The following is a 26,322-nucleotide window of genomic DNA, read 5'->3' as shown; positions in this document are numbered from 1 at the left end:
AATACTAAAATATATAAGAAGCATATGGTACCTTGGAACATTTGCAAAGATTGGGAAGAATGATTTTGTCATTTATTTATAGAATGGAAGATTGGAAGACCGGAATTTTACTCAGCTTTTGCCACACATTTTTTCTGAGTCGCCTTTGACAACTCATTTGATCTCTCCAGAATTTTGTTTTTTTGTCTATAAAACATAGTTCATACCAAAACAGCATTGTAAGAATAAACATTCATAAAACATTCTGAGACTTTAAAAGGTAGGTACCATATTAAGCAAATATAATTCTGTTGTAAGGGGCCTTTTTAACTTACATTATCCAATAATGAATATAGCATGTAGAAGTGGATCCTGACCTAATCTTTACTGATGGTTCACCAGCATTTGAAAGTTTACCAGTTCACCAGTTTTGAAAGTTTAAAATGACTACATGCATCCATCATAGCCTTCTCTATCAAAAACGTTTCCAATTTTATAATTGTCAGAATTATAGCTCACAAGCATAGTCACAGTACACTGCAAGCTTGCTACTAGATCCGTCTCCCTCTGCCATTCCTCTCCTTCCCTCTCCCTCATACTGAGTTTGAGTCAAGAAGAAAAATTAATCCTACAAGTCCCCAGAGTTAGCGTAGCCAGGTCCCTGCTAGCAGCAAATACTCACAAAAAGGAAAAGGAAATTGCTGATTGTCACAAATTCAAAGTCTAGAAATGTTTTAATGTTCAACAGTTTCTTAGATTTGAGGCTGAATTTTGTCAAAATTCTGGAAGTTTATCTTAGTTCCTGTTTGTCTAATACATAAGAGCTAACACAGATTTACTCAAAAACCAACCTGAAAAATTTTGCCCAAGATAACGCTTTACCTCATAGGATGCTTGCTTCTTTGTAGAAGTTTCAGTAAAGCCAAACTAAGAACTGTCTCCCCCACAATAGTTCCCTTTTATTCTTCCAGCAGACTGAAGTGGAGGAAACAGACTATCCCAATGTACCACTCTTGGATGTAAGGCACCATGGCTACAGGAGAATTTATATTCTTGTAAAACAAGAATTAAAATAATCAATTTGAAAAAAGATCAGTGAAAAAACATAATTAACACTATCAGTAAATGTCAGAGAAATTACACCACATCACTGCTAACCAGTTGCCCCACCATCAGTGTTTAGCATCACACATCATGCACAGGAGAGCAATTTTTAGATGCACATGTCACCAGAAGATTGCATTCCAGAAATTGTCATCTCATGCATACAGTCCATCTACTGGGCATTTAGGCCAGGACAGAAGGGAGCACATTAATCAAAGATCAAGAGTAGTGTCAAATTCCATTGTGCCAACAAAATAACACAGTCCAAAGTAATGAGATACCATATGCCACTAAGTAATTACAGTGCTGTTCTAATGGCAACATTGGGTCCAATAAAGCATAATCTGTTTACATTTGTCCAGCTGCTTTCTGCTGTCCTGTTGGTAACCTGAAAGTCTCTAATAATAGGCATATGAAAGATACAGATGCTGAGACCTTTTACCTTTTTGCTTCTTTTATCTTATATTTGCTAATTTCAAAGAAATAAAGGCTAGTGACAAAAAAGGAGGAAAATACAAATTATTATAATCAGAGATTATGGTAAATTTTGGCCCCACTTATGTCAAAAGTGCCTACACAAAGTGCACTTAAAACACTTCGCCTATGCCTTCAAAGGAGCCAAAATAACATTTTTATCTCCTGAGACCTAAAATATGTGAAATATTTTCTACTCTAAAAGCACATGTATAATTTTGTCTCCTGGAAGAGATTAAGATATTGAGTCATTGTTGCAGAAGGAACACCCAACATAACTACTGGAATTTATTTAGGAAATTCAAAACTAGTGGTTGCTTTACATCTGTGAAAGTCAGCTTGATAATATAATCAGTTATTTGTTCATATATCTTTATACATATACATACACACCAGCATACCTTGTTTTATTGCACTTCACAGATATTGCTTTTTTTTTTTAATTAACAAATTGAAGGTTTGTTGCAACCCTGCATCAAGCAAGTCTATCAACGCCATTTTTCCAACAGCATGTGCTTACTTCGTCTCTGTGTCACATTTTGTACACTGGTTTTTTTAAGACATAATGCTATTGCACACTTAATAGACTACAGTATAGTGTAAACAACTTTTATATATGCACTGGGAAACCAAAAAATTCATGTGACCCGCTTTAGTGCAATATTCACTTTATGGCGGTGGTCTGGAACTGAACCCGCAATATCTCCAAGGTATGCCTGTATATATAGGAACTGTATAAAAAAACAAAAATGGAAAATTTGTAATTTAGCAATAACATTCCATAGAATTATTTGGAATTCAGAAAGTGTCCACTGCCATATTACCGAGACATCATGTGCACAGTTTCAAGCAGCAGATTGCATAGTCCTAATCTGTTGTCTTAATTTGTCTCCAGAAAAAAACTGCTTTCACTTGAAAGAAAACTGTAAGAACAAAACAACATGTTCTATAACCAGACTAAAAACCTCCATGTTCAAAACAGTCATTTCTTGGTGTACATTTTTTTTTAATATAATTTGCTACAAAGCAAAGTCTCCCAACTAACTTCTATTTAAATCTATTAAAGATTTAAAAAATAAGGACTTTTGAAGCAAAAAGAACATAGCAGTGCACAGGACATAGTACAGCATAGAAAACCACTGTGATATACTTCTGCCAGCCTGTCTTACCTAAGGAAACGTGCCTTCTTTTATTTTGTAGCTTTTGTTCTCGAAGTATTAGCATGACACTTGATTAGGTATTAGGAAATCTGAATCTTGTTCTCAGCTCAGAGGTCAGATAGTAAAGGTCAGATAATCTGACCTTTATCTTTGTCCTAAGTAATTCTTGGGTAAGGCTTTTAGGACAGTCTGCCTTTTAGAGTGTCTGATATAGCGTGCTCTTACTGAGATCTCAAAGCCAGCTCAACTAAAAACAAAAAGAATAATAAAATTCATTTGTTTGTGCTCTGGGAAATACGAAGTTAAAATTCACAAGCTGTTAACTACCTGAGCCTGACAAGTACATGGCAACTATGTGAGCATAAAAACAGTTTAAATGTTTTCTCATTACAGAACTTTCTAACAAGATTGAAGGATTTCTTGTATGCTGGCAGTTTATCTGACGATCTGTTAAACATATAGCCATGACAGACAAATGCCATCTCTTACATCTTCTGGTCATTTAGGAAAACACCCGTGGCATCTCTTCTAAAAATCTACATCTAAGTCCATATCTTAATCTGAAACTAAAGCCCTTTCATTTTCGACAAATTTGTCTTTTGTATATCACACAAAGCATAGCTCATTAAGAAAAATATGAAAGTTTTAACTAAAAGGCAGACAGTCAAAACACAGTTATGAAAATCTCTTCAAATCTGAATCACATCAAAACTCCAGGGGAAAAAAAAAAATAAATTAACCCTGGCAACAAATCCTATAGATAAAAAATTTAAACGGGTGTTTTTTTGTTTGTTTTTTAAAACCTTCTGAGGAAAAAAAAAAAACACTTTTGTGTATTACATTTATTAAGGTGAGCCAAAAGAGCAAAAATGTTAATGTGAACCATACTGGTCGCTCTAGTGTTCACTAAAGGCTTTCCAATACTGTGCAATTCTATAAATTATAATCAAATGTGACATTTAATTGCTGCAATTGCTAAAAAACATCCCCTTCTACAGATATATAAAGGTTATTTCCCAAGGCTCAGAACAGTAACAGAGTCTCACAGTTATTCATGCTTTCACACAATTCTCGACTCTCTCTTTTCTGGAGCCGTGCCAGCAGCATCAGGAATGATTTCCTTTTCTGAAGTCACCACTGCATGATCTTTGGAATATGTATTGCAGCTGCAGTTTAGAATTTTTCACCAGTTCCTCTCTCTGGTTTCAGGAGATTCATCTGGGCAGAAAAAAATATATACTTTAAGGTATCCAGGGAAGACTTATTTCTCTTCTTCCATTCCTTCTGCCTGCTATGAGATCCGCCCACTTTAATTACCAACACTACCTACTCATTTCCAACCTGATATTTTCTTTTCAGTATTCCGCAGGAGGAGATTCTAATCAGCATCTGACTTATCAGTCACTAAATAAGTAGACTGTGGTCTACTAATAGTTGAAATAAGTAGGAAAGAGGTCTATAAAACCATGAGGGATAAATAGACAATCACTGCTCACTGTCTCTTCACATACAAGAACTAACAGGCATCAAATAAAGCTAGTAGATAGCATGTTTAAAAGAAAAAGGAATCTTAATTAAGCTGTAGAACTCCTTGCTGCAGGATGCTGCACATGTTAAAATCCCCAAGGATTTAACAAGCAGCTGGACAAGTCCATGGAAGAAAAAGCCTTTAACAGTTATTAAACATAAAGCACCACCTTTGAGAAAGCCTTTAAGCTGCAAACTGTTGGAAGCAACAAGTAACATGAGAAAGTATCATTGTTTGCTCTGTTTTTATGCTCTTCCACAGGCATTTGCTGTTGGACACTTGAAAACAGGGTTCTGACAAGACAAGATGGTCTGACCATTATGGCTATTTTTAAGGCCTAGTAATATCTCCTAAACAGAGATGGAAGATTGTGAATAACAAAGAATCTACAAGAGAGACTGATCAAAACCCCTGTTGCTTAGGTACTAGAGAATAAACATTTGCATAAAAATAAAACAATATATATTTTTTCCTTATTTAAATCTATTAAATAGGATTAACAAAGACAACATTCTATTTTTTGGATATATTATCTCACTAATTCTGGGTAAAGAAATTTGGAAATAGGTTCTTTTAGCTTATCAACAGAAAGCTGGTAAAAAAAGATAAAAGGTCATACTTCTCTAAGTCATTATTCTCATAAAACAGATTTAAATGCTCAGGAGATAAAACTTGGGATTCCTTGGATTAAACAGCTCTAAATATAGTCTCCAATAAAACTCCTTCTCAGTCCCTTAATAATATATATGTTGTTTATACATGTTAAAACATGTTGTTTAATATACAAGGACTCCACTCTTGGCCTCTCCCTTCACTGCCTCTTAAATCACCAGCTTAATGTTTGCTGAAGAACAAGGCCCACAGATTAAACATTAGAAAAAAAGGATAGGCTATCTAGGTTGTGTTTTATAAAAAGCATGAAATTCCAAGAGAGCTCTTTACCTTAGTATAATTGCTCACTGGCCATCTTTTATGGTGGATGGAGTTCAGTTAGGATCAGTTATTTTGTCATGGCTTATCTACACACTCCTTAAAACCACACAGACAAGTCCTGGGATTTACCACTAAAGCAGAACATATGGTTCTCTTTTTTTCTCCTTCTAAGTATACGGCAGGATAGCCGGAAATACAAAATAATGATATATCTCAAGAATCTTGGAAAAAGAAGAGGATCATTAAGTAATTGCAGTCAGATACATTTGTTTTCAAAATAGAACAAAATTTAATATGATTTTGATTAACTTCCAAACAATTTTACTCAAACTTTTGGATTACCGAGTTCATTTTTCTGACTTTTAATAATCCAATAAAAATAAATATTTTAACAGTTAAGGCATATTAAGCATACAAATCACTGTTTTGTTCGTAAACCTAGCAGTCAGAAACTAACCTGAGGAGAGAAGCCAAAGATGGAGCCAAACCAGAAATGCACCTGTGTGAAAGCAAAGTTTTTGTAGAAGAAATAACACAAGAACTTGCACATTCCAAGATAAAACCACCTGCCATGAACAAAAGCAAGTCTCTGCAGGTATCCAAACAGGGCAAATGAATAGTCACTGGCCAAGACTGCTTGCATTCCTTCCTGGCTACTGAGGCCAACTCCTGTGTGTTCACCTGCAAGCAAACAGAGAGGAAATGTACCTCTGCTAAGTAGCTGAAAAAACAGATGTTGGTTTATTAAACTATCACATAGACAATTTCAGACAATAGGTATAATTACTGTCAGTGTAGAACATTATCCTAGGCTACAGGAAGTGTGAAATAGAAGTCAAAAGTGTTTATGAAAGAAGGAATATTCTCACATTATCACTTTCTTTCATGACTCACTTATGACTTCCATTTGGAGGAGCTTAAGAAGCTCCCTAGGTAAGATAATTTTTTGTTATGCTTCCACATCCTCTTTAACTTTTCCTCCTTTCCATTCTTGTCTCTAGAGAACCATTTCCCCATTCTCACCAAAACAGATGAACTAGGAAAAACAAATAGAACTTAATTTTATACATAACTGTTATAGAATAATCCAGTGGAGAAAATTTGTGGAGTCCTATTCTGCTATTTTTCCTGCTTCAACAATATGCCATTGGAATATGGGGTTCTGAAAAATTACAGCCAAGGCTAGCAACAGCATGATGAAATAATGTAAGCAAGCAGCTCAGACTGTTATTCATCATAAAGTCATTTTATTAAATCATTTTATGGCTGCCCATCAATTAATTAGAAATTTATATGCTTCCTGTATAATGTTACATAGCTATTGTACTGCATAAAGGAGCTTCCAAGTATCTGACAGTACAATAAACAGAGCAGTTACTAATATTAACTTAGGCATTCAGTGTTTGCCATGCTTAATATTGTACAATATTCTGATATTGCCACACTATATCCTCAACTTAATAGAAACACTAGTCAGTTGGGAAATTTTGGAGGATATCTAAACATAGTACCATAGAACTCTATTTTCTTGAATCATTAATTCTGATTAACTGAGATGCCTGCATGCAATTAAGTGAGACCCAAACAAGGATACTCTATTGTGTTCTGAGGCTGATAGTGCCATCCTATTCATCAGGATGGTAGTCCAGTACAGATGCTGTCAGGTCCTGCATTTGGTATTTCAGCTCAGACCGGGTAAAATAACTAACCCTTTGTGCAACAGACTTGCATAATCTTTATTCCATCAAAGACCCAGCTATGAGCAAAATAAAGCAATGAAAGAAGTATTTCAGCTAACAACAGAAGATACATCATCTATTATTCAAAAATTCTCCTTAAATCAGGGTGAAAGGTGAGCCTTTGGGATGGTAGTTAAGAGCATTCAATTCTGTATTATTTCGTAAGTGCCTTGAATGAAAAGGAAGTCCACAATGGCAGGCAGAGGAAGAGTCCCACTCATACCCCTTAGACCCTAGTATTCTGCCTGTAACAGATAGGCCATGAAACAACTGCTAGCTACTAATAGCTATCAGTCAGCTTCCCCATTTGCAAAACACAGCCAAGTTGTTAAGTCCTTCAGTTATGTTTTTTTTAAATCAATGATTAGCATAAACATTTGTAACTCTAACAGTAATATTGCATTTTAGTAGAATAACCACCAGCTGGAAGATATTGTGGAAGCTAGTTTTCCATATATTTGAAAGGTGACCATGCAAAGTCATAGAAGAAAAATCCATCAGGCCTTAGGAAGCACAAACGAAACACTCATCTTCCTGAGACACACATGAGCTGGAGGAAGCAGCACAAGCATCTCTGAATGGTTGCTCTGTTCTTTTGCTCTTTCCTAGGTATCTGCTTTTGGTCACTGCTAAAGACAGGATCCTGAACTGGACAGGTTTTTGATCTGATTCAGTTTAAGTTCACCTCACATGAAGCAACTTTACTTCTTTACCACAGTTCATTCCAAGTGCCAAGTAGTAGTGTAATGGCTGATGTGATTTTTTTTTTCCAAAAAAGTTTAAATAACTCTTCAAAAATAAAATAAAAACTTTTTTAGAAACACTTTTCTAAGCAACGGGCCTTCTATAAATATCAGTTCATTAATAAACCACCTTTGCATTTTTATTAACATTTTAAAACAAAAGTTTCCCCTTCCTTTTGATCATGCTGATGTCATTAGCTCCATCTGCTATGGCCAATGTGACTGCCTTCTTGTGTTTCCTAACTTATGCTTTTTGTAAAGGAGTGACCTGACAGCAAGTTAGTCTTGCACACACAGGCAATTTCCAAGAATTCTTTCTCCCGATCAGCTTCAAGAGCCTTAAAAAAAATTAAAAGAAAAAAGTTTTAAGCCAGCTGTTTTTATAAAGATGTGATATTGCCCATTCCATGCATTTAATGAGTGGGTTATCTTCTTCTGTAGCAAACAATTTCAAAAGGAATTTTAAGCAACTGAAGCATTTAGCAGAAAATCTCATTCTGACTCAGTATAAGCCGTCCTCATACGTGTGTATAATAAACACATATATAGCATATATAATCTCAACACAATGATATTATAAAATACATTTTCTTGCAAAATATTTGATTTTACCATTATGTGCTAAATACTAAAAAGAAAGCAACTCCCTAAAATTGGCTACTTTAGAAAAACATTCAGCTTTCCAGCTGACACTGAGAATTTAAAAGTAAACAAAAAGACTTCATAAAGTGAACTATCAACTCAATACGCATTTAGGATAGAAAACATGTATTTCTTCCTAATTGTGAGGATGTACCATTGCTAACTTTTGCAAATATCATTACATAATGTTCAGCCATACCCTCAGACAGCTCTCTTTTGGATTACATTTAATACAACAGCTAACCACAGAATGTCACCAGGAACACAAATTCTGTAGCATCGTCATATATATCATATGATTTCATCTACTGTGACAATTGTTACATTAAAATATAAAAAGAAAGGAGAAAAAGGCGAGAGAAGTTAAGCAGTGCTGCAAGTCACAGGATAAAGCAGAAAAACATGGGGAAAGATGAACAGAAACATGGGAAGTGTGCTTTGCAGGCTCAAGAGGAATCAGGAGAACAGGTAGAGACTGGTACTACTAACTATTACTAACTGCTAACTTGTATCTTCTAAAGCAGCTACATTCTCATAAATGAAGCCTGAAGCTCTATTAAATTAGCAAGTCAAAAAACACTTTGATATTTGCTCAAGAGTTCAAATCTGAACTACATAAAAGTAACAGAAGTTTGTTCTTATGACAGGAACCAGACTTCCTAATCAAAGCAAGTTGTTTTGGCATTCCCATAAAATGCTGATATTTAGAAAATCCACTGGAGGTAGTTTAATGACATTAATTTGATGTAGCAGTGATTTTAAGGTCAGGTTGTGCTCTCAAGCAGCATCAGAAAAAAATAGTTGTAGTACATCTGCCTAGTTGCAACTTTTTATTAATTGGCATTGGTTTTGTGATACTCCTCTCACACAAGCAGTTAATAACATCAGTGGTATTCTTCTAATTAGGAAGAGGTAAGAAGCATTTCTGATTACAAGACCTTCTTTAGTGAAGTATTTTATTTAAAAAGCTGTACAGAATTACTAATGTGATTTCTTTTCCAAACAGATCCAAAGCTAAAAAAATAATTTCTGAGTTTAAGCTATGAAGTAGTTCTAGAGCACAAAGAAACTGGTCATTCCTGGAACAGAATAGACAATCGGAGTGGGGAGGAGAGGACAAAACATGAAAACAACCTGCTTCCCAATCTGTGTGTATTAACCACTAAGGCATAATAACCAGTGACAGTCCTGTCCCAGAATGAGCCCTGGTTTGACTTTTACACTTTTTCATAGAGTAGCTGACCACTGCAAAGTTCTTCACTTCCCCCCCCCCAACAGATGTTCTTTTACTTTTCTTAAAGAAAAAGAAGGGTAATAAAGGAATAGGGCTACCTGAAAATGAATTAGAGATAATACAGAAGAACAGAAAGAAATTACCCCGTAAGATCCAGTTTCTATATGTACACATAATAGTTCTTTCAGATGAGGATATGATAGCAATATTTAAGCAAACTGTAGAATTTCAGTTTGCAAGTACAAAGGAAAGAAAATCATTTTGAATGCTTTAAAAAACTATGAATTCAATAGCAGCTGATTTGAATTTGTACTTCAGTGACTGCGCAATAGTTTAGTATTATGATTTTCCAAACTTCAAGAAAAGATCAGTTTGACCCAGTAAATACTTTGGGTTTGGATTAGAAAAGCAAAGAAAATTTAAATAGAGGGGAAAATCTTTTTCCAGAAATTCTGTCAGACACTACATTAATTTTAAACAGACAAACATACATAGGAAACACATTTCAGAAGAGTATACTTTGAGACCTTTTTCAAAATGCACATATGCAAAATATTTTTTTACAGCATTCATTTTCTTTAAACTGATTTGCTATAACACATTATACAGACAGACAGAACCATCTAAAAATGACTGAAATGGGTAAAGGAATTGGAACTGTTACTGTTCTGTGTTTCTGTAACTAAGAAAATTAATCCTATACCTGAAGCCTGCCATCCTCTCTCCTCTGACCTCTGGATTTTCTATCATTATTTTTAAATCTGGCAGTAAGATGATGATCTTTTCCAGAGGAGTTTAGGTTATCTGATGTCACCAGTAGGTCTCTATACAGATTTAGTTCACCTTCAAATTGTAAGATAATTTTTATTTTTGTCCTGAATTATTTTTGCCTCTTTATTGTTAATAATTCTTGTTTCCTTATTCTTCAGAGTTGGTGGGTTTGGGTTTTTGTTGTTGTTGTTTTAATTTTCCTGGAGGTGTATTGGTTTTGCTTTGTAGAAATTTTGTATAAATTTATATTTGTGATTGAGATAAAGCTATTTTGTAGAAATGTATTAAAACTTAATGTAAATCTCATTTCCAGGATGTTTGTTGTACGAATATACTGCAATACTCTACAAGCAGAAGAAAAGGAGGTTGGAAGAAGGAGAAAAGTATAAATTGAAATAAGCACAAAAGCACAGCCACTGAGTTACAGAAGCTTGCTCTGACGTCCTTCTAAGGCTGATAGACAGTTTTTCTCTCCCCAGCCAAAGCTCCAGAACTCATAACAAGCTAATTCCAGCTGTCACATAGGAACTCTTCCTCCCAGCAAGAAGGAAGAGCTTATTGGCGAGTTGTTCTACAAGGTCAGGCTGATACAGGTATACGTTAGAGTGTTATTTAGAAGCTCTCCTTGGAGGGGTCACTATTACAGATGGAACATGCATAGGCAGTTTTTTATTAACTATTTTCTAAATAAGTCCTTCCTTTGGTATAAAGGAACAACGTTTGAGAATTTGAGACTGTTTTGTCACACTAAATGCTGAACCTAGATCTACATCTACTACGTAGACAGTTAATTGGTAGAATATGATAGCAATAGACCACATTTGAGAGTACTCATAGCTCATGAACAGAGATCTTGAATATCTGCAATTGATATCCACTATTTTCCTTTTTTTGCTCTTTCAGTATTAGTATTAGAATAAGACATTGATATATATAATTATTATTTAATCTTTGCTATTTTATTTTAGAAAATTCTCAACTTACTTTCTTATATTTTAATAATTAATATAGACTTCATTTAAAAGAAGCTGGTCTCAGTATATTCAAATTCTAAAACCAGCCAAAACAGAACGTATATTCGAGCTTCACTGATCAGGTCTTGATGTTTTATTCCAAAAATCTGTGTGTGTTTGCTTCTGAAAAAGCAGACAGTTACTGATTCAAATAAGCTTGCACAACAGTAGGCAGTAGCAACAGTAATAGCAGTGGTCAACAGCAATAGCAGTAACTATAGTAATAGCAATAGTCAAGAAACCCCAAAATAAATGTTGGTGAGCAGAGGCAAGGGTTTTTTTTTCTCCCATATTCAGTTTTTGCAGGAAAATTGTCAGTTGAAAAGCCAGCATTTAGTACATATTTGCAATGCGTAATGATGCCATATGGTTAATTTGAGAGCAATCTGACTATTATGCAATTGAGTGCAGGAAGTGGCCCAGAGCAATGAGGTAACTGATACCCAGGGAAAGGCTGACTTTCGTTCTTTGAAGGCCACCTGGTGGTCGAATTTGTGAAATAAGTTGATTAGACCTAACAAGTGCATTACAGTTCAAAATCACCTTCAGAGTAAAGGCAAAGTGTTAAAAGGGAAATAAAAACTGACCTGTGTGTATGAAGATGAACAGTAAGATATGTCTTAATAAAACTTCTGTACCATTTTTTATCAACTAAAGAAGGAAATCTACTTAATTTTTCACGTTTTCACATGCTTGAAGGAGATAAAAGTTACTTAATTCAAGTAAATTCTCATCCAAAGGAGATGTACACTGATTAATAACAAGTTTAAGATAGATCTTTCAGTGAGGTAAAACCACAGCCTATGGCAACTCTCTCCACTGCAGCGGAAATTCCTGCAGTACTACAAACACTTTATTAAAATCATCACAGTGAGTGAGGCAGGGAAAGGAATTAGTAAGACGCATGTCAGAAGTCACTTGCCCACTCATTCACCAGATAGTTGGCAAAGACAGCGCTCTCCACCATCCATGATTCTAAACACTTCTTTAATTTCAATTATACAAAAACTCTTAATTATTAGTCAGAAACAACTTTTTTTTTTTTTAACTTAACTCAGCTCTTTTCTATTTAGTATAAATGACAATTTTTTTTCCCCCCTTTTCATTTTTCCTTCATAAGCTGTCCATTCCAGAGAGGAGTGAAGTTCACACAAGTCAGCCTAAACGGTATGTTTAATGATGACTTCAGACAAGCAGTACAATTCATATGGATTAACATATATGATGGTAGCCTTGACCATTAATAATTTTAAGTTTTTCTATGTACCAATTGTTGAACAGCTTCATGTTATTTGGTACCTTATCATATATGTTGTTAGCATTCAGCTCTCTAGATTATATAGACAAAAGATCTGATAATACACATTTTATCCCCGTGGGCTTATCTTGAACATATTTCCAAGAGAGAACAAAGTCATTATACTTATTTCATATTTTTCCTGTCTCATTCTCACACTGTTTTCTCTCAAGCCCTAATCCTCCATTAATTTTCATGCTGGATTTTCCCCCTTTATTTTGCATCTCCTTGCCCAACTATTTCAAATAAAGTTGATTTAATGTAATTGATTTTCATAGTCAAAAATGTGCATTTTGATATAACATAACAGTTCAACCACATGTACATTACAAAAACAGAAGAGTAACTTGTAAGAACACATTTTCCATTTTTAGATTTATAGTATATTAAGTATAAAACTAAGGCAGGACTGAAATGCCTAGAATACTTAGTTTAGTTAAAAACATTCAAAAATCACACACTCATAAAAGATTAGTTAAGTTCTGAGAGCTATAAGATCTGAAGAGTCTACTCTGAGCATATCTGAGTCTCCTACAGCTCCTATGACAGGCTATTTAAAGACACTTAGGTACCTTTCAGGAATCTGATTATTTCCAGGCCCTGTCTATCTGCCTAGAAATAGAACATCTTAAAGAGTACAAAGGTTTTTGTGCACGCATGGTTGGGCTGTTAAGTGGCTGCTGGACTGTCAGGCATTGCAAAGCTGAATGTCATGGTGTCTAAGAACCTTTGTGGCTCTTGACGCTTGCCACTCTGCATATGTCATCACCTGCACTGACCAGAACGCTTACACTCCATGTAAACCCAGCCTCCAAAGAACAAATGAGCCCACTGTCATTTTAAAACAGGTAGGAAGTGGCCTCAGCAGCCAACTGCAAGTATGTGTTTTGTCCCACATCACACATGGAGTCTACTGTGCACATGCTGCACTACTGATCTGCACAAGCATAGTAAGTCTGCCTCACTGTGTGTACAATTAGCCTGGCTGGTAGCATGCATGACCAAACAGCAGCTCTGGCAACAGCACAGGGTGACTGCTCAAGCTCTGGTCCAGGGAGAGCTACACTTTCCCTGAAATGTCTTCTTCAGAGCTAAGGTGGGCTCCAATATCATACTGCAAAGGGACAGACAGCCTATATTGTCTATGCGCCCCACCACCTTTCTGAGGAGAGGAGAAAGCCAGCTGATTGAAATGCAAAGATAAGAACCCCACCTAATCACTGTGGGATGGAAAATGGCAATGGATGAAGACAGCAAAGCAATTAATATGTAGGTGCATTATTTATTGATCACTGATCCAATTATTCTGAAAACAGAATATTCTATTTCCTTCTTCAGAGCTTCCTATGGTTTATCACTACAGTATCTCATCAAAAGTTATATCAAGGAATTTATATTCACACTAACCCAAAAATAAGGCTTAATCAAGAGATGGTTTCTATATTTGCCTGATTCATTCCTTACATATCTTCCTCCTTTTGCAACAAGGTGCAGCCATAGAAGTAGCAGTATTATATATTAAAAAACACAATTCAATCCTGGAACTGCCTTATCCTTTAAAATGAATAATTTGAGCATCCTACAAACAGAAATTGTAGACAAGTAATTACAGATTGTATTCAGAAAGAGGTAGAACTCAAATCTTGCTTAGGCAATGACAGTTAAGGCTGACCAATTCCTGAAACTGTTTTTGCATCATCAATATCATCTTTTTAACATAATTCTGTGCATGGGTAGAGAAATCGGAACTGTACTAGCAAACAAGCAGTACGCAAACCCTGGGGCCATAGAGACTTCAAGGCACTTCAAAACGTGCACTTTTTCCATCTACTTGAAGTGGTACAACAGTTAAGATGCATTCTTATTTAAAGCAAGTCTGCTAAAATACAAAAGAATCATATTACTCGTTCTTGTCAATATCTTAAATCAAAGACATCCAGAATATAGGGGGTTTTGGTTTTTTTAAACTAGGCCTGATAATCACACAATATCAGAAACAAAAGAGAATATAAACAACCACAGTATCTGCAATCTATACAAAATTGGTAAATCTACAATACGCATTTTCTTAGGATATTTTTCCTCTGCTATCTCTTTGAGAACATACCTGCATGTCTCTGATCTCTTCGTATTCTGCAGGAAGACGCTCATCCCGGTTAGACTGAAGTATTTATTTCAGTCAAGTTTTATATGCAAGGGCTAAGGTCCAAAGACCCTCTTCTGCAAAATCCTATCACATGAGCATAAGAAATACACATATAAAACAAGAAAACTAATCATGATACCACTCTGTTCTCCTAACACCGTTTCACTTGTCTTGGTTAGGAAACCACTAAGCTAAAGCTATTCTCGGGTATCTCTTAATTTAAATTCTTATAGAACATGCCTGAACATTTAAACTCTTCAGGTTTATTTTATCTGTGGCTAAAGCTACAGGCCTATTTTCTTCTAGCATTAAATCTTTTTAATCAAAGAAAAAGAAAATTGAAATGACCTGGAGGATTTACACCTACATATGAAAATCCTCATAGTAATTTGACAGTTTCTAATGTTATTTTACTGTTACATCTAAATCAAAAAAATCACTTTTAAGTAATTAAATACTGTAGTCAGACAGAACTTAATGTGCATCATAACTATTACACAGGAAAAACGTTAACTTTGAAAGGCAGGAAATCAGTACTAGAATGTAAGTTGAAAAGAATAACTTCAACCTAGACATCATCATTAACCCATCAACAGAAGTCTGATGCCCAAATTCACAGGTATTAGGAGAACTGCAAGAAATATTAAATATTTGGAAAAGACATAAAACAACCTGCAATAAAAACAGTTCCAGGTTACTGTTTCATGGCCTAATGAACAATGCCTCATTCTTACAACATGTGCTGAGGTCATTTTGAGCTTTAGTTAACACCTAAGAAAATATTGGCCAGTACAAACAGGTATATATACACACACTTTAGCAATTCCAAAACATTTTAAAAAACAGATGTGATGCTGATTCACCACCTGAAGGGGAAAAAATGATTCTTTATGTTGATATTTCAAAGACTCATGCCAATTTAGACTATACTGAGGAAGGTCCTAGGAAAGACCACAGGACTTGAAAATCCACAGATATCTACTAATATTGATATTCAAGAAATGAGTTATGTAATGGGATTCAAAACTTGTATATTTACTGTGTTAAACTCCATATAAGGTATTTAAGCAAAACATACTGCATTGTCCATATCTTAACATTTCAGCGACTGAATTTCTTTAAAGACAAGTGAAAAGATCATGAGCAGTTTTAGTGTTAAATTGTAAAAGCATTTCAAGGGTGTTTTTCCACCTTAAAAACATGTCAACAAAACAAACTGTCATGGGCTTTTACTATTAATAACAATACAGCTAGACCACTCCCTATTCTAGTATAAGGTATTACAATGGAAAAAATAGAGGAACATGAAAAGTCAAAAATTGATGGACTGCAAAGTAACAAAGCTTTGTAACTGAAACAACAAAACAGAAAGGGAAAACTGCACTTCTTCGGAAAAAAAAGCATTCAGAGAGAATGTGTATATGTGTGTACGTCTATGAAAACACAGGTGCATGCTGATAGAAAGGGGTTAAAGGAATGAGTCTTCCTAGCCATTATGCTTTAATTCACTGCATGCATGCTGCACAATTCACTGTGGCTTCAGCCATACCACTGCATTGTTTCCTTATCCAGATGGCAGCTGTACCCTGGCCACACACACAAACACAAACACACATCCCTTGCTAAATTTACTGAATAAGTATGGAAAGTCAAGGTCTTAGCATCTGAGCAACTGTTTTAAAAAAAAATCAGATGCTTATGATACCATCTTGGCTTTCATATAAAACATGTTGCCCTTCTGGAAAAAATTAAGAGAAAGCCGAGAAAGCTCTATTACAAAGAGGAAAACAATAGTTATGTTTGTAACCAATATTACTAAACCATCATAATATATACTTAATGTCATAGGCATACTTTAAAAATCATGGAATGGTTTGTATTAGACATGGACACTTATAAAGATCATAAACTCTTTAAAAAAAATGAAAGAAATCAGAATTTTATCCAGTTTCCCTTTAAGTTCACATTAGGTTAAACCCCTGAAACTAAGCAGAGTATACTTTTTTTAAATAAATACACGAAACTGGATAATTTGCATTCACATTCACAGATTTCCACTGATTTCAAGCAATGAATTCTAAGATATGGATTACCTTACAGACTAAATATTTCAACTGTTTCAAATAGTAGTAGTACACCTCCACACCCCTATTATTTAGTTCTCCAATCAGCTCACAAAACCACAAAACACTTAGAACATTTGGCTATTTTTAGAGAAAGAAAACATTCGAGCCCCTTCAGGAAATCATCCTGCATTTCTAGCAGTACTTAAGTGTATGTTTACACTAAAAAGAATATTCACACCATGTAATTTTAAGCAGCTAATTTAGATGTCCAAAGAAAGAATCTTTACTATATAAACTTATGTAGCCTCCACGGACAATTCAGAGAACCTAAGTGCTTTTTGTTGAAAGTTAGAGAAGCGTGGACAGACTTTAATTTACCTTGCATATGAATGCATACATTTAAAGGGGGTTCTGAGTTAATAGCTCAAGTAGAAGTACTTACATCAAGAGAGCTGGGTGTCAAAAGCATTAGTTCTTCACTGGACAGATGAAGACGCTCAAATAGAATGGCATCTGCCCCTTTACAATAAAGCTTTATCTACTATTTGGATTTCTAACTGAAAAACAAAAGACTAGAATTTAAACCAAAGAACATTATTTTATTTTTTAAGTTCATTTGATCTCCTTGGTCTAATTATGAATTTATTGTACATATCAGTAAAAACAGAGCCATCATTAAACAGAAACAGTCCAAACCCATGGTAGGTGGCAGAAATGGTTCAAGTGTATTTTTAAAAGGAGAAGAAGTTGTATTGAGAAGAAGTATTACAAATCCTTCATCAGAGTCATCCAGTCCAGTTTGCTTACAGATCCAATATTCTCATTCTCTCCATTTCCTAATTTTCATTTAAAAAAATACAGTCTTGCAAGGTTCTCAGTATTTTAGGCTGTAATTTCTAGCAGGTAATCTTAATATGAACCTTAGTCTTCTTAAATCTCAAACCCAAGCACTGAACTTTAGCTTAAGCTTAATTTACTTTCAAATCAAATACTGAGTCTCAATCCATCCTTAGTTTCTGTATAACCACTGCTTTCAAAATCTTTATTTCCTTTCCTTACATATTTCCTCCATACTTCTCCTTTATTCCTTTTTCTGTTCTCTTCTTTCCTGTCTAGTGAAAGAAATTAGATGAATTATCTTGAATCACAGCCATTTGCTCTTTTGGAATAGTCTTTTGCTCTGAAGCTCAAGATCAGAGGAAGAACACAAGAGAGCAAAAGTTCTAGAAAGAGAGAAAGAAGTGCCAACTGAGTAAAATCTTCATATATTAATGAATATGTATTAAATATATATATATTGTTCTTATGCTTATTTCTCCAAAATGAATGAATAAAATGAAAAGGATTTTTTTTCTGCACAGCTGATGCTTATTTATATGAATTGTCTATAAAAAGTTGGAACTTCACCTATAATTGAACTATTTCAAAATATCTTCTGAAATTAATGTGAAAACTCAAAGGGGCACCACTTAATTATTGGTGTAGCTTTTATTCCACCCTAGTTAAGAGGTAAATCATCATCAATAATTCATAAAAAGATGTATCTACATTTTTAAATTCATAAAAAATCCTAATGGTAGGATTAGTAAACTAAACTTTTATATATTTGAAGGAAAGTAACACACCCATAAGCTATCTCAAGATACTGCAGTCTCCCAAATTCAGAGCAGAATACCTTTAATGTATTTTCATTAGTTCCCACATATAAGTGGCCTTTTTCAGATACTGACTTCATTTCTGAAATAATGATTTGTCATGTGTTATTGCTAATAAAAACAGCTTGCAAATTTTATTTTATTTATGCATTGGAGCTGTTTTATGTGTAGTAATACATATTTATGTATTTATGTGCATGCAGCTTGGAGATATTCTGGAAAGTTGTTTTGTAATTAAGAGTTTTCTTTTTCTTGGAAATGGAGCTTTTACTTTCTAAAATGCTTTCCAGAGAAACGTTCTGAAGCACTGCTGCATCAGCCTTGATGCAACAACTCCAAACCTTTTTTTTGACTCTTTTCAAAGATTACTGGTGCAGTGGTTACTTTCTGAAATTGAAATGTCGTGCTTCATTATTTCGGTCTCTGTGTGGGCTTCTGTGAAATGACCAGGGTTTGTCATCTAATCAAACTTGTGTGTCTTTTGTATTAAAGAAAGCTTTTTTTTTCATTATGAAGAGCAATCAGTTATCTTGCATAATTGCTACAATGATTTTCCTTTAAAATAAATATTTCTTCAAAATAAAGCCCTTAACTTTCCTGCCCAGCAAAGGAGGTGCAGACAGGTAACTGGAGTACAACCAGGTTGTTTCCAGAACCAAAAATGAATTTACAGTGTTTAGGCATTCTAACTTTTTAAATTTAGCTGTTGTTTCTCCTCACGGAAAAAAGAAAAAAAAAGAGCACACTTAGTGAAAAGATTAGTTATTAAATAAATGGACTACAGTTTCCTCAGTGAATGATAGATAGGTTACATAAAGGATAAACTGTTTTATAACTCCAGATCACTGTTTTAAAATGAAGTCTGGCATGTGGCTTATGACTAGGTAGGTCTCAGTCCAGTTTCAGGTAAGACACAGCAATTTCCTCACATCTCAGGGTGGAGGTGTTAAACATCACGGAGACTGAACAAACTTCTCTCATTTACTACAGCTTTCTGATTTAAACTTGTGGATTAGGAAAGGCTTTGAATGGAGACCAGCTTTAAAAAGTCATATTTGAGAAAGCAGGCTTCAGTGCCCAAGTCAACTAGCACTAACCAGATACTTTCTTCTAAGTTTTTTTTTTAATAATTACTCAATACTCTTGATGAAAAATGCATAGCTTTTTATAGCCAGGTACTTATACTGATTATGAACAACTTCAAAATCATCAAACGATGGGTGGCCTTTTTTTATTATTATTTTTTAACTATGAATTAAACATTTTATAGCATTTGAAGTTGAAAAACATATATGAGAGCAAAACAAAGCAAGATAATACAGGTTATGAGATCATGTCTCACAAAAGAGATGCACAAAAGTACTAGCCAAAATTTGTCACATCTCAATCATTATGTTTATCATTTCCTTCCAATTCTATCACAGCAGCAATATAAAACCAAAACAATTTACATAAGCAAATAATTAGAAGTTCTACCTAACAGAGATCTTATTTGTTAAGAAGCCAATGGGACTGTTGTTTCACAACTCAGAGTTGAAAATTCAAATGCTATTTATTCCTGGCAGCTACTCAGATGCATTAACTTGTAAATTGAGTGATAATGTGTACAAGCCAGGAGACAAACAGCTGAAATGCTGACACTCCTCAAACAGCTTTCCTGCACAGAATTTTATTTTCTATACTTACACACAGACAGGACATTTACTACAGTCTCAAAGTTAGTGCAGCTATCAGGGCATAATAAGCATAGTATATGACTAGCTAATTAGAAAAGCTGAACTTCCATGACATGAAGCAAAAAAAATGTGGAATTAGCATAACATTTGCTGCCATAATTCTATTTACCTACTTCCATACTATATCCGCACTTCCGCTGCGCTTCTTTCTCTCCATATACGTTATCAGCGAAGGCCATCAACTATTCCATATCTGTAATGGGCAAAATTACAGGGCCTGGTTTGGCTTGGCCTTAGTGTAAATCTTTGATAAAATGGTTCAAAGCACTAATACCTTTCGAAAGATGGCTTTTACATAACAGAACATGAAGTAATCCAAATTCTGAAGAGGATAATTACAAATAGGACTTAAAAACAAAGAGAAAACATTCTTATTAGAATACATGGTTGTCCAAGATAGTTCAGAGTTTTCTTTTTCACGCAGTTTATAATTGTAACAGTTTGAAACCTGGAAATAGTACTTGTAATACTAGGTCTGGAACTATTTATAATTTGTTCTCTCACAAACAAATGTCCAGCCCACTCAAAATACATACTGTGTATTCCATTGGGAAAATAGCTAAATCTGTACTAAAAGGCATAATGACCAAGTGAAAATGAAGATATTTAAAATACCAAAGAGATAAGATAAATATACTTCCTTTCCTTTTGCAAATTTTAATAATGAACAAATTTAAATAGAAATCCTCCTCCCCTTTAATCCGGCACTTGCAGTTGTATGCACTTTCAATAATCCATGAAAAAATGATCAACTGTGTTAGGGGATACCTGGCACAAGGGAACCACCATAAACAATTTGTGCTAACAATGAATTCACAGAACTTTGTCTTTACAATTGGTACGTAGACAACTTCAGGTATGAAAGTGCATTTATATATGCAACTGAACATAAAATGAATTTTATCTGTAGATGACACTAATCTCTACATTTAAAATTACTTAATTTGTATTCAAAATAATCTGTCTGCTGATATATAGGATCTCCATCATATTACAACTACATCATCATCTTTATGGCTCATTGTAGACTTGTCTCTTCCTCTGAAAAAGAGAGGCTTAAAATTGGTAACAACCCCATTCCCCCTGTATTTCATTTTCCATAAAAGATCATTGTTTCCCATTAATTTATCTGTACTGTTTTCTTCAGACATAACTATACAGCAGAAGAGAGCAGCCTAAAGAATTCATGTTCTGATGGGTTTCCTGCTTGAATGGATTCAATCAGGCTGTGATCATAAAATCTAAACTTGCTACCTGTGAGTTCAATGAGAAATCCATGGGCACAGTTTTCTGCAAGAGAAGTAAAAACAGAAGTTTTTAAATTATTAAACTTTTTTGTAATTAGATCAATATTTTATGTAATTATATGACAAATCAATGAAGCAAAAAAACCAAAAATAACCTATAATAAGTAATTGGAATATTGTAATTCCATTTTGTCTAATTTGCTGTAATGTCACTATTATAAAAGGAATAAATTCTGATATTTTGGAAGACTAAAAACTTATAGGATGTTTTCAATTACTTTTAATAGAGAAGAAATCAAGGATAAGAATGGTCCACTACCCAGGGAAGATATACTAATATCACTAGAGACGAAGAGAACAATGAGTTGAGGTAGTGAGTCTCCTAACTTCATGAGTGCACAAAGTATAGACAAAACCGCTGGTTGCACTAATAGAGCATGAAAAATCTTGTAATACAAAACAATTCTAAGTCAGTATATAATTTTTCTAGTTCCATCTCATGTAACTAAAGGAAGATGAAACCACTTCCACAAATATTGTAACTATCTAGATTTATTTTTTTAAATAAAACAAACTGGATGAGTAATGAAACTAAAATGGGCCAGCTGAATTTTGTCCCTTATATAGTAGTACACAAAGGACTGCCTCCAGTTGACTTACATGATGCAAGATCAAGGCAGAATAGCTGACTTTTTGGAGTAGAAACATAATGCAATTTCAGCACTTCAGAAATTAGTATCCTCATCTATGGGGCTCCCACCTGTAGGTTTATCTTCATAATCATTCCTTCTACATCAAGTTTTCTTTTCTTTTTTTTTAATGAAGTAAAACAATGAGCAGATAATTTAAATGACCTAAAATAGCAGTGTTTGTACTGGGTGCTGTGTGATTAACCTGCAACACCACTGGTGAGAGTAGAGGGGGAAAAAAAGAAAAGAGAGAGTAGGGCCATAAAAGAAAAGAGATGTTAGGATTTATATCCAATGGGAATTTACTGCAATAGCTCACCTGGAAAGAGTGTTCACAGAAAAGCTAATACATCAGTTACTATTCTGAAAGAATTATTTAACGATTTTATTATAAGTTATCCTGAACTTTCAAGTGTAATACAGGGAAAAGTCGTAATAAAATTTGCTATTGGTCAGTAAATTTAAGATTAAATGTTTATATTACAGTGTAGTCCTTATTAAATAACACTGTCAATTCTAAATATTATTCTACATATATCTCATTAATTTCTGCATTCTGGCCAAGGTCTTCATATATTTCACCTACAAAACACAAGTTGATTATCAAAAATATGAAACAGAACTCCAGTTCTATAGTTTTATGAATACATGTCTGCTGCGGTATTTTTTTCAGATTTAAATAGACAAAGAAGAAACAAATATTCCCTGCAACAGGACTAAAAAACATGGTATATAAGTAAAATGCAACATCACAAGTAGAAACACAATCCTATTTCTGGACAGTTAGTAAAACATCAACTCTAATTGACTTGCCATATATTTGCCATTAATGTAGCATTTGTTAAACATCATGACATTTTGAGTAAAAGTCTCCATTTTGTCTAAGAAAATATATTCAGTTTGTCCTAAGTCTTCATTGAGTGTTGTAGTTCGAACTTTAGCAGGTATGTCTTTTTTGGAGTAATATACATTTTATGATTCCAATTTATGAAGTGGCTGTGCCTAAGCCGAATAACTTCTACACTGAGAAGACCCACACTCTTCAAAATCTTAAAAACACTTAAATGAAAATAATCAGGTGCATAACAACAACTGTATTAGTCTTTAGAGTTTGGAACAAAAGGTATAAACACAACAGGAAACTCTAAGTCATACATGTAGTGTAATGTATAGGAGTATTCCTTTATTTTCCTAAGTACAATAAATTGTTTTTTTAAACTCTGAAGAGAAATGAGATCATGTAATCAAATATCAAAAAACAGATTGTGAAGTGTAAATTATTTCAATACCATGTTAACACAGGCAACAGGACCTCCCGGAGTTTCTCTCTTCAAATATTCATAGGGTTCTACCTACCGATTAAGTAAAGCCATTCCTTTTACTCTTCATGTGGAGGTCTGATTTTTCAGAAGGTCAGACTTCAAACTGACACATATGCAGTTAGCTAGCTAACTGCACTGCTATTTAGAGCATGTAATGTCATACTTTCATCATAGTATTACCATAGCTTCACCACTACTAACCACAAAATTTGTGGTAACTGAATGAAACTTTGGTAACACACACAGTCCTTTATATAGCCAAGGAAGGAACACACAATAAGACAGCTGCTGTGTTACAATTTGATGGAAGAGAATTGTGGAAGAGAAAACGTGTACACACTAGATACACTGAGGAACAAATGCCTGGAGAAATATCCTGGAGGTGATTATTATTTGTTAAAAAGTATGGAACAACAATGCCGCCCAGCCATTCTCAGATGTCTATGGCTGGAAAACAAACCAGGAAGAAAGAAATATGTTAATATGATTCAGTGAAAATTATTCAATTCAAATTCAAGCGCTGAAAGAGTAAACATGTAGAAGACTTCATTTCTAAACCATATCTACACAAAAATTTAGGCTTCTTTGCAGAGATATCCTGCAGATCAACTTTCAGAAAGACAAAAAAAACAAAACAAAAAAAAACAGAAAATAAAATTGAGGTAAAGGCCACATATAATTTTAAATGCTTTAAACTCTCTTCTCTTACCTCACATAAAAAGAAATAAGCACAACTGTATTGAATATGATAATGTAGGACCAAAATGTTAGAAATCCTGAAAAAATAAAACTGTTCTTAACTCCATTCTGATAAAGGGAAAGTCTGAAATGTGACGCAACATTCTGTTCTCAAAAGGAAGTTCCTATGGCCATAAGTCCATACATATCAGAAACCCAAAGATCTGAAAATAGAGCAGTGAAACTGGTCACATTTTTTAATTTAATCATTTCCTGAAATTGTTCTAAAAGACAAATCCACTTTATTTACAAATACAGCAGAGGAAAAAAAAATATGTATTACTGTTACATTTCTGCTAAAAAGTTCAAATCTCAAACCCATAATTAGCTTCTTCCCATTCCTTGTTAAATTTGTCTGGACAGTGCAAACCTGCAAAGCAGAGTCCCCACCTAAGTATAGATAAACAGTCCATATATGAGAACAGTACAATGAGAGCCTACATAAATGTAGAATTGTGCAAGAAGCCTTCTCCCTAAACTTGAAGCGTGCTTAAATTAATCTACAGTCACTGACAGCTAAAACCTCAGGAAGATAAAATACCACTTACCCTCTGCTCAGAGGCATGGAACTATCAAGAGTAGATTATATGAGGAAAATGCACCACCTGAAATGGTTATAGCTGTGCACACACACTGGAGGTCATCTTCTCCCTTCTCAAAAGGGTCTTTTAACACTCTCTAGAATGACCTGGCCTTATATTGCAACATATACTGAGCTGGGACATAAAGATACAGTCTACTCTTCAGTAAAGAGCTCAGGAGTTCAATAATTGTACAGTAAGTATGTGCTGTTCTAAGAAAATTCAACAAGAAAGTCTTTTTTTCACCAGTAAATAAAAACTTAAATCACTTCTATGTGCAAGCTTTGAAGTTTTGTTATTTCTGATTAATGTATAAGAAATTACTGTAACAGAATATAGTTTCAGAAGATCTATGAATATGAAGAACACATGCCTATTGTTGCTGAAGATGAGAAACAAGACTAATGGTGACAGATAAGAAAAAAATCATTCTACATCATTTTTTCATTCATTATATCAGTAATAGTATCAAAAAACCCTGCTGAATAATAAATTGCTATTATTTGCAAGTATTACCCCTACGGCCCAGAGACAGAAGAAAGTATTAAAACAAGATAAAATCTAAAAACATATTTAATTGTGCTGATGTGTCTTAATATTAGCATAACACTGTTTCAGTATGCATTAACTATGCATTAAACATGCATTCTAACTATCTGATTATAAAGAGTCAATGTTTGTCCTTTGAAATTTGGTTTTACCACTGTTCTGCATTAACTTAGCATGAGACCTATAAAAAATGAAATATGAACTCATCACTTCAGTTTTAAAACTTTTTTTCAGTTTTTAACATTATACTAAATACAAATTAAATATTAAAAACTACCTAAACAAAAATAATTGATGTAAAAATTAGGAAAATATTTTCCAATTTACAAGGTGTTTATAAATATTCCAAACTTTACTACTGAACTTAACTTTTCACCCCAGTTCCAGGCAGTTTCTGGAAATACTGTTCACCCAAAACTACAGATTTTGTGTTTTAATCTTGTCTCTGCCAGAAAATTCCAGAGACCACACTAAGACATTTTACCTTTCAGTGCCTGTCTACCCTCTAAAATAGAGTCACCCTTATGAATTTTAAGGGGATTAGTTTCTGAGTAACTATAACATGCTTTAGATGCCCAGCTTCCCTATTTTTCATGTGGAATTGCTCATGCCAAACTTCCCTCATCTAGACTTGCATGGCATGCAGGCAACTTGTATGTCAGGAAAGGATACGGAGCACATATAGTATTGTATCCTGACATCCATATTCAATATGGAGTGCTGCTGATAAGGCGGTCTCGATTGCTGCTGTTCGACAGCTGGCTGCGCAATTCATGGAAGTTCCTGAATTGGAGGCTTTTTTTACTTCTAAAAAACTTAAGAAAATATCAGTTCAAGACAATGTTTGTTAAAGAACAAGAACACTTGCCCAGTCCATTTGTTGGATACATATTGACTACAGCTACACATGCTTTGATGAATTTAAATGCACGGTACTGTATCAGGTTAGGAGCTGGTGCCAGTTTGTTTTTAAAAA

At 34.3% G+C, this 26,322-nt stretch overlaps 1 protein-coding gene across 1 annotated transcript in view; it reads right to left on the bottom strand.

Annotated features, from left to right (window-relative positions):
• The window catches only part of ATP8B4 (ATPase phospholipid transporting 8B4 (putative)), a 71,359-nt gene that overhangs the window by 5,090 nt on the left and 39,947 nt on the right, over positions 1 to 26,322 (bottom strand). Inside the window, 4 exon segments of the mRNA XM_067305793.1 lie at positions 5,636 to 5,859; positions 7,835 to 7,941; positions 7,943 to 7,998; positions 25,464 to 25,519. Of these exon segments, the coding sequence (XP_067161894.1) occupies positions 5,636 to 5,859; positions 7,835 to 7,941; positions 7,943 to 7,998; positions 25,464 to 25,519 (443 nt within the window).

Source organism: Apteryx mantelli, chromosome 15, assembly GCF_036417845.1.
Source record: "Apteryx mantelli isolate bAptMan1 chromosome 15, bAptMan1.hap1, whole genome shotgun sequence".
NCBI classification, from domain to species: domain Eukaryota; kingdom Metazoa; phylum Chordata; class Aves; order Apterygiformes; family Apterygidae; genus Apteryx; species Apteryx mantelli.
Note: the sequence above shows the minus strand (reverse complement) of the source record. Positions and strands in the feature narration are given on the sequence as shown.